The 12,782-nt window shown below is 45.3% G+C and overlaps 1 protein-coding gene across 1 annotated transcript; it reads left to right on the forward strand.

The window, feature by feature from the left end:
- The first annotated feature begins 6,476 nt into the window (after positions 1–6,476).
- Positions 6,477–12,463, forward strand: LOC103106583 (uncharacterized). Its single transcript, XM_056820838.1, has 7 exons — positions 6,477–6,612; positions 7,814–7,921; positions 9,747–9,863; positions 10,292–10,342; positions 11,694–11,807; positions 12,072–12,146; positions 12,250–12,463. The coding sequence occupies exons 1-7, from the start codon at positions 6,534–6,536 to the stop codon at positions 12,276–12,278; spliced, it is 573 nt and encodes a 190-aa protein (XP_056676816.1). The 5' UTR covers positions 6,477–6,533; the 3' UTR covers positions 12,279–12,463.
- Positions 12,464–12,782: the final 319 nt, after the last annotated feature.

Genomic DNA, 12,782 nt, shown 5'->3' on the forward strand with positions numbered 1-12,782 from the left:
GAAAAACAGTCTCTAAGGAGGCTGTTGGGAGAGTGCTCTGGAAACAGACTCTTGGGACAGTCTCTGGCTGGAACTCCCTTTGAGGAAGACTCTGGCTGGAACTCCCTCTGAGGAGACCGTCTCTCTCAGGTCTCCCTCGGGACAGTCAGCTGGGAAAGGCTGCCTTGAAGGGTCTCTCTTGGGACTCTCTCGGGGACATTCAGATTCACATTCAGATTCAGATTCAGGATTGAGCTGGTGGAGGCAGCTGAGATGATGCTGGCCTGGTGTCTCTGAATCCCTGCTTGGACAGATCTTGTGGTGAGTGATTAAGGACTGACTGATCTTTTCTCTTAGGGCTTAGGCCTGGGTTGGCCAGGACTGGCCAGAGCCGGCTTATCCCTTTCTCACTATTTCCCTTTTCTCTCTTTCTCTCCTTCTTTAATTCCTCATTGTATTAATTAATTAAAATCTCTATAAAACCCAGTTGACTTGGGTATATTTCATAATTGGGAATATTTTCCTGGTGACCACTTTATTTTTAATATAAAAAACATATTTCTGCAGTCACAATTTACTCAACCACCTTATATCTACTACAATTTATATCTTCCACTATTTTAATCACTACAATTTATATCTACCAACCATTTTAACTCTACAGTTTAAGACAACCAACCATTTTAATTATAACAAAACCCAGATCCGGGTCAGCTAAGTGCTCCACCTGGGAAAAGTACTGAGATGAAAGACAGACCCTGTTTCTTCTCCTTTCTTTCAGGATCTTCTGTGAACAGTTTTAGATGATCCATTCCTAGAAGGTCAGGAGCTGGTGGACTTTGGGCAAGCATCTCTATCTCTGTGACAATTCTGATGTAGCTTTATATCACTATACTATCACCCAATTAGAATGGAAGCTCCTTGAGGGCAGGAATTGTGTTTTGGCCTTCCTTCTTATCCCTGGCACTTAGTACAGTGCCTGGCACATAGGAAGCACTTAATAAATGTTTGTTGTGTGATTGAAATGCATGTCTCATTGCCTATCACATCTCTGACAAGAGGTAGGCACCATATTTCACCATCGGTCTTCTGGAATCATGACTGGCCATAGCATTGACTAGAGTTCTTAAGTTTTCACCCTTGTTTTCCTTTATGTACAATAATTATAGACATTGTATAAATTATTCTGTTGGTTTGATAAGCCAATAAATAGTTATTAAGCACCTACTATGTACTAGGAACCTCAATAAAAGTCAGGGGATGCAAAGAAAAGTAAAAAACCAAACCCCACCCCCAACTCAAACCAAAAAAACAGCCCCTGCTCTCCAGGAGCCCACAGTATAATGAGGGGAAACAATTTGTAGGCAACAATGTACAAATAAGATATAACCAGGTAAACTGGAGATAATGGAATAGAAGGAGGGCATTAAGTACAAAAGGAGATTGTAGAAGATTTTAGCTAGATCTTGAAAGAATCCAGGGAAGCCTGGAGGCAAAAATGAAGAGGGAGAGCATTCCAGGCATGCAGGGGACTAGGGCAGTGGGAAGGGCAGTCAGTGCAATTGCCTGCAACTGGGAGATGGAAACCAGGATCTCTGGATCATAGAGTAAGAGAAGGGGTGAAGGCACTAGAAGATGCTAGAAATGTAGGAAGAGTTCAGTTTATAAAGGCTTCAAAAGCCACAAGACTTTTATATTTGCTCTGGAGGTGATAGGGAAACCATGGAGTTAAAGCAGATCAACTTGGTCAGGCCTGTGCAGTAGAAAGATCTCTTTGCTGCTGAATAGAGGACGGATTGAAGTTGAGAGGAACTTGAGGCAGGGAGACCAACCAGCAGGCTACTGTAATAATTCTGGTATTAGGTGATGAGAATATAAGGGTGTTGATAATGTCAAAGGAGAGAAGGGGGGATTTGGGGAAATGTTAGGAAGATAAAATCATCAGGTCTTGGCAACAGATCTGGGAGAAGGAGTAAGTATGAAGAGTCAAAGATGATTCCTGGTTTGCAATCCAAGATACCTGGGAGCTAGTGGTATCCATCACAGTAGTAGGGAAGTGAGGAATGGGAGAAAGTTTGGGGCAAAAGATATTGTTAGGTTGTAAAGGTGAAAATTAATGGTGGGATAATAATTTTATGAAATTATGTGGTTGCCAATATTTATTATATCTTGAGTCATAAATTTATTTACAAAATAGAGAGGAAACAATGAAATAGAGAAATGTGAAGGGGATAGAAAAGTTATCTATCCTATCTTAATCCAGGCAGAGATTAATTAGCTCTCAAGCCGGAAGGCCAGTAGTGAGTAAGCATGAGACCTCCTCCAAGTTGGAAGCTAGTCTCTCCAGAAACTAGGAAAGGAGTTAGCCTTTCACTTACCCCATGAAGTAGTCCAGGAGTCAGAGTCCAAGTTGAAGCCAAGCTCCAAGCCCACAATCCAAGCCACAGTCTCCAGCTAAGCTCCCTCAAAGACTCTCTCTAGGCAGGAGACTATCTCCATAAGACTGACCCAAGCTGCAGGATTCATGGCTTTTTATGATGATTTCTTGTCCCTGTCCCTCTTCACGTGGGCCAATCACAGTTTCCAAATTGTCTAGCACTGCCCAGGGAGCAGTATTTGTGAGAACCAGTTATTACCTTCTAGAGGGGTGAATACTCATCAAAAGGGTTTATAGATTCCTGTCTGATTGAGTTTCTGAGGGTGTAAACTCTGATCATAGGATTCACAAGTTTGGGACTGAGTTAAAAGGATGGAGCTCTCTAAGTAACTGACTTGTGAGTTCTCTAAGAACCTTGCTAGCTTTTCACCTAAGTACTAAGAACACCTAGTACTAAGTAGGTTGTTCAGTCTTTTGTTGATTCAGTTCAAAAGTAGGCAAAGGAGAGTTAATCCTTTCTTCACAATCTAAGTAGGGGTACTTAAGTTAGTGTTAACTCAAAATAGACAAAGGGAATAAAGGATTCCCTTTCACAAGTGTAAACTCAAAGAGAACAAAGAATTCCCTTTTACAAGGTTTAGGATATTGTTAAGTTTAAGATATCTATAGTTCTAGATGTTCTAGAATGTCAAAGATGGCAGTATGAAGGTCATCAGGGCTGGAAAAGTAGAGATGAGAATCATCAGCATATTCAATGATAATTGAATCCATGGGAACTGATGAAATCACCAACAGTATGGAGGGGGGGAGATAGTTCAGGATAAAGCCCTGTGGGATACTCACTATTAATGCGTGTGACTTGGAGGAAGATCCAGTAAAGGAGACTGAGAAGGAGTGATTGGATAGGTAGGAGGAGAACCAGGAAAGACTAGTGTCACAAAGACCTAGAAAGATAGAAGTATCAAGCAGAAAAAGATTATTAACAATGTCAAAGGCTGCAGAGAGGTCAAGAAGGATGAGGATTGAGAAAGGTCATTCGATCTGACCATTAAGAGATAATTAGTAACTTGAGAGAGAGAGAGAGAGAGAGTAGACTAATAAGATCAGAAGCAGACTGTAGAGAATTTAGAAGAGAGTGAGTGGAAACATTTATTATAGACAGCCTTTTCCTGAGCTTTAGCAACAAAGGGGAGGACATATGGGATGATAGTTAGAGGATGGAGCAAGGAAAGGTTTTTTGAGTCAGGAGGACATGGGCATGCATTTGTAGACAGTAGAGAAGCAGCCGGTAGAGAGGGAGAGATGGAAGGTAAATGAAAGAGTGGGGATGATGGAGGAGGCAATTAGTTGGAGAAGATGGGATGGAATGAGATTACCTGTGGATGTAGAGGCGTTGGCCTTGCAAAATAGAAGGTCCACTGAATTATGTGAGACAAGGGTAAAGGAAGAGATGGTAGCCAAAGGCATCTGGGTGATATGAAATGAAGAGGAGGGGAGAAAGAGGAAGCTCTTAGCAAATGACCTCAATTTTTCCAGTGAAATGTGAGGATAGGTTCTCAGCTGAGAGAGCTGGAAGAAGGAGAGCCATTGGAGATTTAAGTTATGATGAAAACACTTGTAAGATCTATTGCAGTGAGTGGGAGAGTGAATCGATTATTTAGAGAAGTGTAAAAGAATTGCTGCATTGAGGGTCCAGCTGAGATTATGCCAACTGAGATTATGTAATATACATTTGTGAGGCAGCTAGGTGGTATAGTGGATAAAGTGTTGGATCTTGATTTAGGAAGACTCATCTTCTAGAGTTCAAATCTGGCCTCAGATATTTATTAGCTTTGTGACCCTGGGCAAGTCACTTTACCCTGTTTGCTTCAGTTTCCTCTTCTGCCAAATGAGCCAGAGAAGGCAATGGCAAACCACTCCAGAATCTTTGCCAAGAAAATTCCAAATGGGGTCAAGGAGAGGATCTTCCTTCCTTCCTTCCTTCCTTCCTTCCTTCCTTCCTTCCTTCCTTCCTTCCTTCCTTCCTTCCTTCCTTCCTTCCTTCCTTCCTTCCTTCCTTCCTTCCTTCCTTCCTTCCTTCCTTCCTCCCTTCCTTCCTTCATTCCTCCCTTCCTTCCTTCCTTCCTTCCTTCCTTCCTCCCTTCCTTCCTTCATTCCTCCCTCCCTCCCTTCCTTCCTTCCTTCCTTCCTTCCTTCCTTCCTTCCTTCCTTCCTTCCTTCCTTCCTTCCTTCCTTCCTTCCTTCCTTCCTTCCTTCCTTCCTTCCTTCCTTCCTTCCTTCCTTCCTTCCTTCCTTCCTTCCTCTCTCCCTCCCCCCTCCCTCCCTCCTTCCCTCTCTCTCTCTTTCTCTCTCTCTCCCTCCCTCCCTCCCTCCTCCTTCCCTCCCTTCCTTCCTTTCTTTCTTTCCAGACCTAGTGACAATTCTAAGACAGAAGGGCAAGGGCTAGGCAAATGGGGTTGTGACTTGCCTGGCATCACACAGCTGGGAGTATCTGAGGTCAGATTTGAATCTAGATCCTCTCAACTCTAGGCCCTCTATCCACTGAGCCACTTAGCTGCCGCTAATCACTGACTTTCAGTGGTTGGCAGGATCACTAACTTAGTTCTTGCCTGCCCACCAGTGGCATCCATAGAGTTGGGTCCCAAAGGTTTCTCAAAACTCAAAAGATTAGCAGGTTAGGTCAAATCTAAGAAGATTAATGCTGATAGAAGGAAGGATATAGTCCTGCACTGGGGTTCAAAAAATAAATCGTACAAATAGAAGATGGGGGAAGCATGGCTAGACAGCATTTCTGTGGTGAAAAAAAAATGGTTTGAATGGCCTAGAAACACGGTAAGAATTGAAATCATGACAGCAAGTTTGATCTTAGCCTGAGTTATTGTATGAGGGATACAGTATGAAGAATGAAGAAAGTGAAGGTCCCACTGTACCTTCTTCTTCTGGAGTGAGCACATCTGGGTCTCCAGACTCTGGGCATCCTTGCCTGGAACCCTCTCCTTCCTCATCTCTGGCTCCTGGATTCCCTAGCTGCCTCCAAGCCCTAGCTCAAATCTTTCTTTCTAAAAAGAATCTTTGGGGGCAGCTGGGTGGCTCAGTGGATTGAGAGCCAGGTCTATAGACAGGAGGTCCTAGGTTCAAATCTGGCCTCAGACACTTCCCAGCTGTATGACCCTGGGCAAGTCACTTGACCCCCATTGCCTAGCCCTTACTACTCTTCTGCCTTAGAACCAATACCCAGTATTGATTCTAAGACAGGTGAGGATTAAAAAAAAAACAAATAAAGAGACCCTTTCTTGATCCTCCCTAATTCTAGTCCCTTCTCTCTGAGTTATCTCCTATTTATCCTCCATATAGCTTGATTTGTTTTGTTTTGTTTGCTTATTGTCCCCCTTTTATATTGTCAGCTTCTCCAGGGCAGGGATTGCCTTTTACTCTTCTTCATATCTTAGGTGCTCAGCAGAATGCCTGGCACTTAGTAGGTGCTTAATAAACATTTATTGACTGACTGACTGACTATGCTCAGTTTTGAGAGCCACATTTTTGGGAGGGCCATGACACAATAGAGAATGTTGGGAGAAGGTGACTAGAATGGTGATGGGCCTGGAGGATGAAGGAACTATAGATGTACAGCCAGGAGAAGAAAAGCCTCAGGGGGATCTGACGGTTTGTGTTTGTAGGGCCTTGAACTGGCTTCTTTCCTCTGCGGGCCTCAGTTTCCTTATCTGTGAAATGAGAGGGCTGGACTCGAAGTTTCTAAGGAACTGTCTATCTCTCCATGATATCAGGCCTTGGGTCTACAGAACTTATTCTGCTTGGGCCCAGAGGGTAGAACTAGGAACAAGAGGGGGACATTGTAGAGAGGCAGATTTTATTTGAATGAAAGAAGTAACTTTCTAGTTATTGAAGCTGTCCGAAAGTAGAACATTTGCTCCGAACAGTAGTGAGCTCCCCATCATTGGAGTCTGCAGGTTCTCTTGTTAGGGATGTTGTGGAAGGCAGAGAAGCCCTCTGAGGCTTGCTGGGAGTCTCTGTTCCTCCTCTTCTTTCTTTGACTCCTCCCCAGCAGACATCCTGAATGATTGCTCCATCATTCCTCTGACACCATCTCCTGTGAGGGTGTGGGTGGGGAGAGGTGGAGAGTGAGTTGGACAGACAGGCATCAGCTGATGCTGGGACCATGGAGGGGACAGAGGATATTTATGTAAATCAAGATCTGCCTTCCAAGCCAAGAGCTAAGAAGAAGGAGGCCAGAACAGGTAGCACCCATGGGTGAAAAGAGGGGTGGCAGGGTGGTGGTGATGGGAGGACTGGAGGAAGATTCCTTGGAAAAAAATAACTCTGAAAGGAGAGGGAAAGGGGAAACTGAGGCACAGAAGGCTTGTGGGTGCTTGAGGGTGAATATCTCTGTCTCTTCCTTTTCCATATACTCCCATTGGTTACATGCTGGTACCCAGAGATCTTCCCCCTTAGTCCTTTCTAATCTAAATGTCTGGTTCGTTTCTTCTGGGAATCTGGGAGTAAGGACGCAGTGATGGGAAGTATTGTCCTGGACTTTGTCTTGACCCACAGAAGGAGGGTTGGTGGGATGAACCTGACTCCACTGTTTTATTTTTTAATTTTAACTTTTCAGTTAGTTAATTATGTATGTTTAAGCCCTTACTTTCTCTCTTAGTAACAACTTTAAGACAGAAGGGCAAAGGGTTAAGTGACTTGCCCAGGGTTATGTGACTGGGAAGTGCCTGAAACCAGATTTGAATCTAGTTCCTCTTGATTTGATTGAATCTAGCAGATCTTGATTTACATAAATATCCTCTGTCCCCTCCATGGAGGGCCTGGGCATCTGAGGTCCCTAACATGCCATTTTCAGAGCTGTCCCACTTTGGCCTTCCTTTTGTTCTCTTCTCTGCATTTAAAAAAATACCTCAATGACTCACTTTTTCTTCTTGATGACTCTGTTGCGAGTCCCCCTTCTCCTCCAATTCCCTATCTCCACTTAAAAAAAAAAAAGGAAATTCAAGTCTTTGTTACAAATATATATAACTGAACAAGCCAAATTCATGTGTTGGTCATGTATGGAATATAGATGTTTTTCTGTGTCCTGAGTCCATCACATGCGTGAGTTGGCAGGCTTCATCAACAGCGCTTCAGATCTTGGGAAGATGCCCAGCTTCTTCAAGGGGATGACAAGTGGGGCCTGGAGCACTGTACGAGGAGCTGTCGCTAGTCGTCCTGACTTTGTGTCTTGCCACTGGACTTGGATGATTCTGGAGGAGAGAGTGAGGCTGATGACTTGGTGCAACTCTGCTTCACTTAAATCCAATTTATGTTGGAGTCAAAAGGGATCATCCAGCGATGTCATGTTGGTCTTCTTCAAGTAGGAAGGACAACATACATGGAGCTGAGACACAGGATGCCTTGATTCTTGGAACCTCTAAGGCCCTTGTCTGGTTCCTCCAGGTGCCCAGAGATTTACAGATGAGGATTACCCCGACTATGAGAACATCTCAATACCCTCAAGGAGCAAGGATGGTGCTCTGGAGAGTCAATCAGTGCCCATCCAGTGTGGTAAGGACTCTTCCTCACCCTTTATCTTACTTACCCCACTCAGGGGAGGGAGGAAGCACTCCCATTGGGCGGCTGGGCAGAGGGGTGGGTGAAGTGAAAAAATGCCATCAGGCATGGTGGAAAGAGGGAGGGGAACAGCTCCTCCTGAGTCCCTCTGCCTTTCTAGTAATAGAGTAGGGGTGGGGGGAGGGAGGTCCTGTGCCTACAGAGAGGACTCTGTGTGCCATCTTTGGCACCTGTACCATAGGTTTGCCACCACTGCTCTATGCTATCTAGTTACTCTGACTGGCTCTTACATAAGGAGAGAAAGTAGTTGTGATACAGGGGAAAGTTCCATTCAGACCTGAAGTCAGGAGAGACCTGGGTTTGAATACAACTTCTAACACAAACTGTGTGACCTTGGGTCATTCACTTAACCTCTCTGTGACTCAGTCTTTTTTCAGTTAAGTAGGGAAAGTAGCACCTGAACTACTTTCTTTATAGGATCTAGGAAAAGAAAGTACTTTAAACATTAAAGTATAATAGAAACATAAATTGCAAATTGCAGAGGATTGGAATCTTAGAGCCTCAGAGTGGGAAGGGACCTTCTAGTCCAATTTATAGCTGAAAATGAAATCCTTAACAATGTTTCAGGCAAGAGATCATTGAACCTTGGCTTCAAAACCTCAAGGGAAGGCTCCTCCTGTCTCCTCACTTTCTATTACTTTCCATCCAGTCTAGCACTTAACATTAGGGGGTTTTCTTGATTCCAAGCTTGAACTCACCTTCAGCAACTTTAACCCTTTGTTCCTAGCTTTTCCTTCTGAGGCAAAGCAGAACACATCTATCTTATCCTTTGTGAGATAGCCCATCAAACCCTTGTATGTAGCTACCATGGCCTCCAAAGTCCTCTCTTCTCCTAGGCTAGACAGGCTCTTTTTCTTGAAATGATGGAGAGGTCTGGGGAAAGAGCTGTGGGGAAACTGAGGAGGGAGGGATCCCTTTCCACTGGGGTCAGGAGAATCAAGGGGAGGCTTCCAGGAGGAGATGACTCCTGAGATGAGGATGTACAGCAAGAATTCAATAGATAAGAGGGAGAGGAAGGTCATTCTGGGGCAGAGACTAATGGGGCAAAGGCAAGCAGATAGTATGGATGATGGTCTGGTCATGAGATGGTGAGTAAACCAGTTTGTTGGAGTATAGAGTCCATGGACAGAACCATTGTGCAAGTCATTTATTCATTCAATGAATGCTTATTAAGCATGCAGAAGGAAGGAAGAAAGGAAGAGAGGGAGTGAGAAAGAGGGAGAGGGAGGGATGGAGGGAGGGAGGGAGGAAGGAGGCAAGGAAGAAGGGAGGGAGGAAGAAAGGGTGAAGAGGAAAGAAGGAAGAAGGGAAAGGTGGGAGGGAAGGAGGGAGAGATGGAGAGAAGAAGAAAGGGAAAGAAAAGAGAGAGGAACAGAAGGAGGGAAGGAAGGAACAAAAGAAGCAAGGAGAGGCAGAGGGAAAGGGAGGAAGAAAAGTAGGAAAGAAGGAAAGGAAGGAAGAAAGGAAGGAAGGAAATTCAGTAGGTAAGTGAGGGAGAACATACCAGTTGCTGTCATTGCGGCCACTGGTTTTAGAAACAACTCTGTTGCAAGTGAGTGTCAAAAGCTCCTAGAAGCTGGAAAGGAAGTCGGAGGTCATCGTGGGACCTGAGGTTCAGAGAAGTGGTTTGCCCAAGATCACCCATAAGTCAGCTGTCTCCAAAGGCCGCCCTCTGGCTGCCATCGGGAGGTTAGTCACAGTGTTACTGGCAAAGGTGGGGGGCCCAGGAATCACACCCCTGGGTCTCTCTCATCCTCAGCCCCGAGCAAACGCCCAGGACCCTCCTCCACGCAGAAATTGATCCTGTGTCTTTACCTCCTCCTGGGCCTGAGCTTCCTGCTGGGCATTATTCTCTTGTCCCTGGTCCTGGTGAAAAGTGAGTGTGAGGTGGGGGTGGGGTGGGGGGGTGAAAGGGGAGGCAGAGAGGGGAGGAGGGGCGCGAGCCCGTTCCCCATCCCGCACCTGCCTGGGCACCTGAGCTGGAACCCTCTGGTTCCATTGTTTCCCACCAGCCAACTGGAACCCATCCCACCCTTATGTGATCCCATCTCCCACCTTCTCCAAGCCGGGCTGAGCCTCTGCCCATCCACTCTCCCCCTCTCTGATTCTTCTCGTGCCTTTTCTTTCTTTCTCTTTCTCTAGCCTGCTCACTCTATTCCTTTTTCTCTCTCCTGCTCCGGGCTTTGACGTTTCTTTGCCCATCTGTCTCATATAGTTTATTCCCCTCCCCTTAGTCCTTCATCTCTTCCTCAGGGCAGCTCTGGACCCAGTCCCAGGCTTACCTCTCCTCCCTTTTGTCCCCAGGCTCTGAGTTTTCCCAGAAGCTCAACATTTTGAAGTGGGAGCTGTGGAATGGTGAGATGGGGTATTGGGGGTGGGGCTGTTGTAAGGCTAGGAGTGGGACAGGGAAATTGTGGGGGGAAAGTCGGCCTTGAGTAGGTGAGACTAACATCCCGGAAACTGGGAAAGACTGGGGAGGGATGGGTGCAACACCTCCCCCTTTCCCTCTTAGCATTTCTTTTTCTAAAATAATTCCCCCCCCCTGCCCTCTCTCTCTCTCTCTCTCTCTCTCTCTCTCTCTCTCTCTCTCTCTCTCTCTCTCTCTCTCTCTCTCTCTCTCTCTCTCTCTCTCCTTCCCTCCCTCTCCCTCTTCTCTTTCTCTCCCCTCCTTTCTCTCTCCCCCCGTCCTCCTTTCCTCCTCCTCTCTTCTCTGTCTTCTTCTCTCTCTCCTTTCTCTCCCTCCATCTCTCTTTTTCCCCTCTCTTCTCTCTTCTCTCTTGGTCTCTCTCCCTCCCTCTTTTCCTCCTCCTCTCTTCTCTTTCTGTCTTCTGTCTTCTCTCCCTCTCTCTCTTTCTCTCTCTCTCTCCCTCTCTCTCTCCTTCTCCTCTCTCTTTTGTCTTTCTTCCTCCCTCCCTCCCTTCCTCCCTCCCTCCCTTCCTCCCTTCCTCCCTCCCTCCCTCCTTCCCTCTCTCCCTGCCTCCTTCCCTCCCTCCCTCCTTCCTTCCTTCTCTATCTCTCTTTTTCCTTATCTGTCTTGGTGTCTATCCCTCTCCCTCTCTCTCTCCCTCTCTCTATCTTTCTGTCTGTCTCTCCTCCTCCTTCTCTCCTTCCCTCCTTCTTCCCCTTTTTCTTCCCTCTTTCTATTTTTTCCTCTCACTGTTTCATTTTCTTATTTTCCGTAACAACGCATAGCTAACCACTAGCTTAGCAGCAAGTTGGCACATAGAACAGAGTGCCAGTCCTGGAGTCAGGAAGACTCATATTCCGGAGTTCAAATCTGACCTCAGACACACTAGCTATTTGAGTCCGGGGAAATCACTTCACCCTGTTGGCCTCAGTTTCCTCATCTATCAAGTGATCTGAAAAAGGAAATGGTAAAACATTGCAATATCTTTGCCAAGAAAATTCCAAATGGGATCATGAAGACTTGGACAAGACTGAACAACAGCATTTATAGAGAACATTATGGTTTGCGAAATATTTTACGAAGTTTTTCATTTGATCCCTATGTATTTCACATTTCCTTGCTTTTGTATATGTTACTTTCCATCAGCTAGAATTTCCATTTTCATGTCCATCATTTCCATCAGCTAGTAAGCCCCTTGTGGGAAGGGATTTTGGTCTTTTCTCTCCTCTTTGGCTAGCACCATGCCCATCACTAGTGGAATCAATGAATAAATGACCAAATGTCTTCTGGATCTCTCAGTTTCTAGCACCCTCCACAAGGAGCATGAGAACATAAAGAAATTGGAGACTGAGATTGCTGCAATAAATAAAAAAACTAATTCCTATGAAAAGATGGCAAGCCAGCTTAGATCAGGTACTTCTTATCCCTCAGCACCGAGTGGTGGGTTAGGGTAGGGTGGGGCTCCCCAGTTCTGATGAAGGGGGAAATAAAGGGCTCCAGGATTTAGGGGGAAATAAAGGTCTTGACTAAAGTAAGGAGTCTGTGGAGAAGACACCTCTCTGAGAGGTAGGTAGGTCTATCTCTGGAATTGGTGGTAAGTCTGGGAGAGATATCTCTGAGTTCTCTATATCTGACTAGAGGGTCTTCTCCCCTCCTTCATCTCTTCCTCTTCTGCAGACCTGACCAAAAATACTAATACCTTGGATCGTTTGAAGAATCAAGTGGAAAATTTGAATAAGGCTCCACAACCAGGTTAAGTGCATATAATCCTTTATGGGGTGGGTAGGTGTAGGAGGTGACTGTCAAGGGTGTAAAATGGAGAGCCTGTCTGAGTTTGTGTCTCCCTCCCTCCTAGGACCAAATCCCAGTGCTAATTCAACCTGATAATGAAGGAGACAAGGCTTCCATCTGGGAAACGGGGCTTGTCCTAGAAGTTGGTGAGGTTGGATCCCTCTGGCCTCAGTTTCCCTCTTGTGATATGGGTGTGTTTGTGTACTTGTGATCAGTATGTAATGTGCTTTAAGGTACTCAAAGGAAAAGAAAAATTAAACTTTGGACATCATTCTCCAGATCATGTCTAGTGCACAGTTTTATTGGGTGTGTCCATGGGTGGCTTTCTGTTTGAAGATTTACCAGAAGGGATGAGCGAGTGTAGAAGAACAGAATAGAGGCCACCTTCAGGTGTAAGATGGTGTGGGCTAGTCCCAGAATTTTCTTGGTATACTAATGCACTTGCCAATGTAAAAGATAATTTTAGCATTGTGACTTAACAATCTAAATTTAATTTGGTCACCAGGGAAAATCCCAAATACTAAAATACCCAAGTCAGCTGGAAAATTTATGGCAATTTAGTTGATATAGTGGAGGAGATTAACAAGGAAGAAGGAA

The sequence above is a fragment of the Monodelphis domestica genome, chromosome 3, assembly GCF_027887165.1.
Source record: "Monodelphis domestica isolate mMonDom1 chromosome 3, mMonDom1.pri, whole genome shotgun sequence".
NCBI classification, from domain to species: Eukaryota; Metazoa; Chordata; class Mammalia; order Didelphimorphia; family Didelphidae; genus Monodelphis; species Monodelphis domestica.

Coding starts and splice junctions, on each gene's coding strand:
- LOC103106583 (XM_056820838.1), top strand. CDS start 6,534: ATGGAGGGGACAGAGGATATTTATGTAAATCAAGATCTGCCTTCCAAG. Junction 6,613..7,813: donor GAAGAAGGAGGCCAGAACAG/GTAGCACCCATG, acceptor TGGTTCCTCCAG/GTGCCCAGAGATTTACAGAT. Junction 9,864..10,291: donor GTCCCTGGTCCTGGTGAAAA/GTGAGTGTGAGG, acceptor TTTTGTCCCCAG/GCTCTGAGTTTTCCCAGAAG.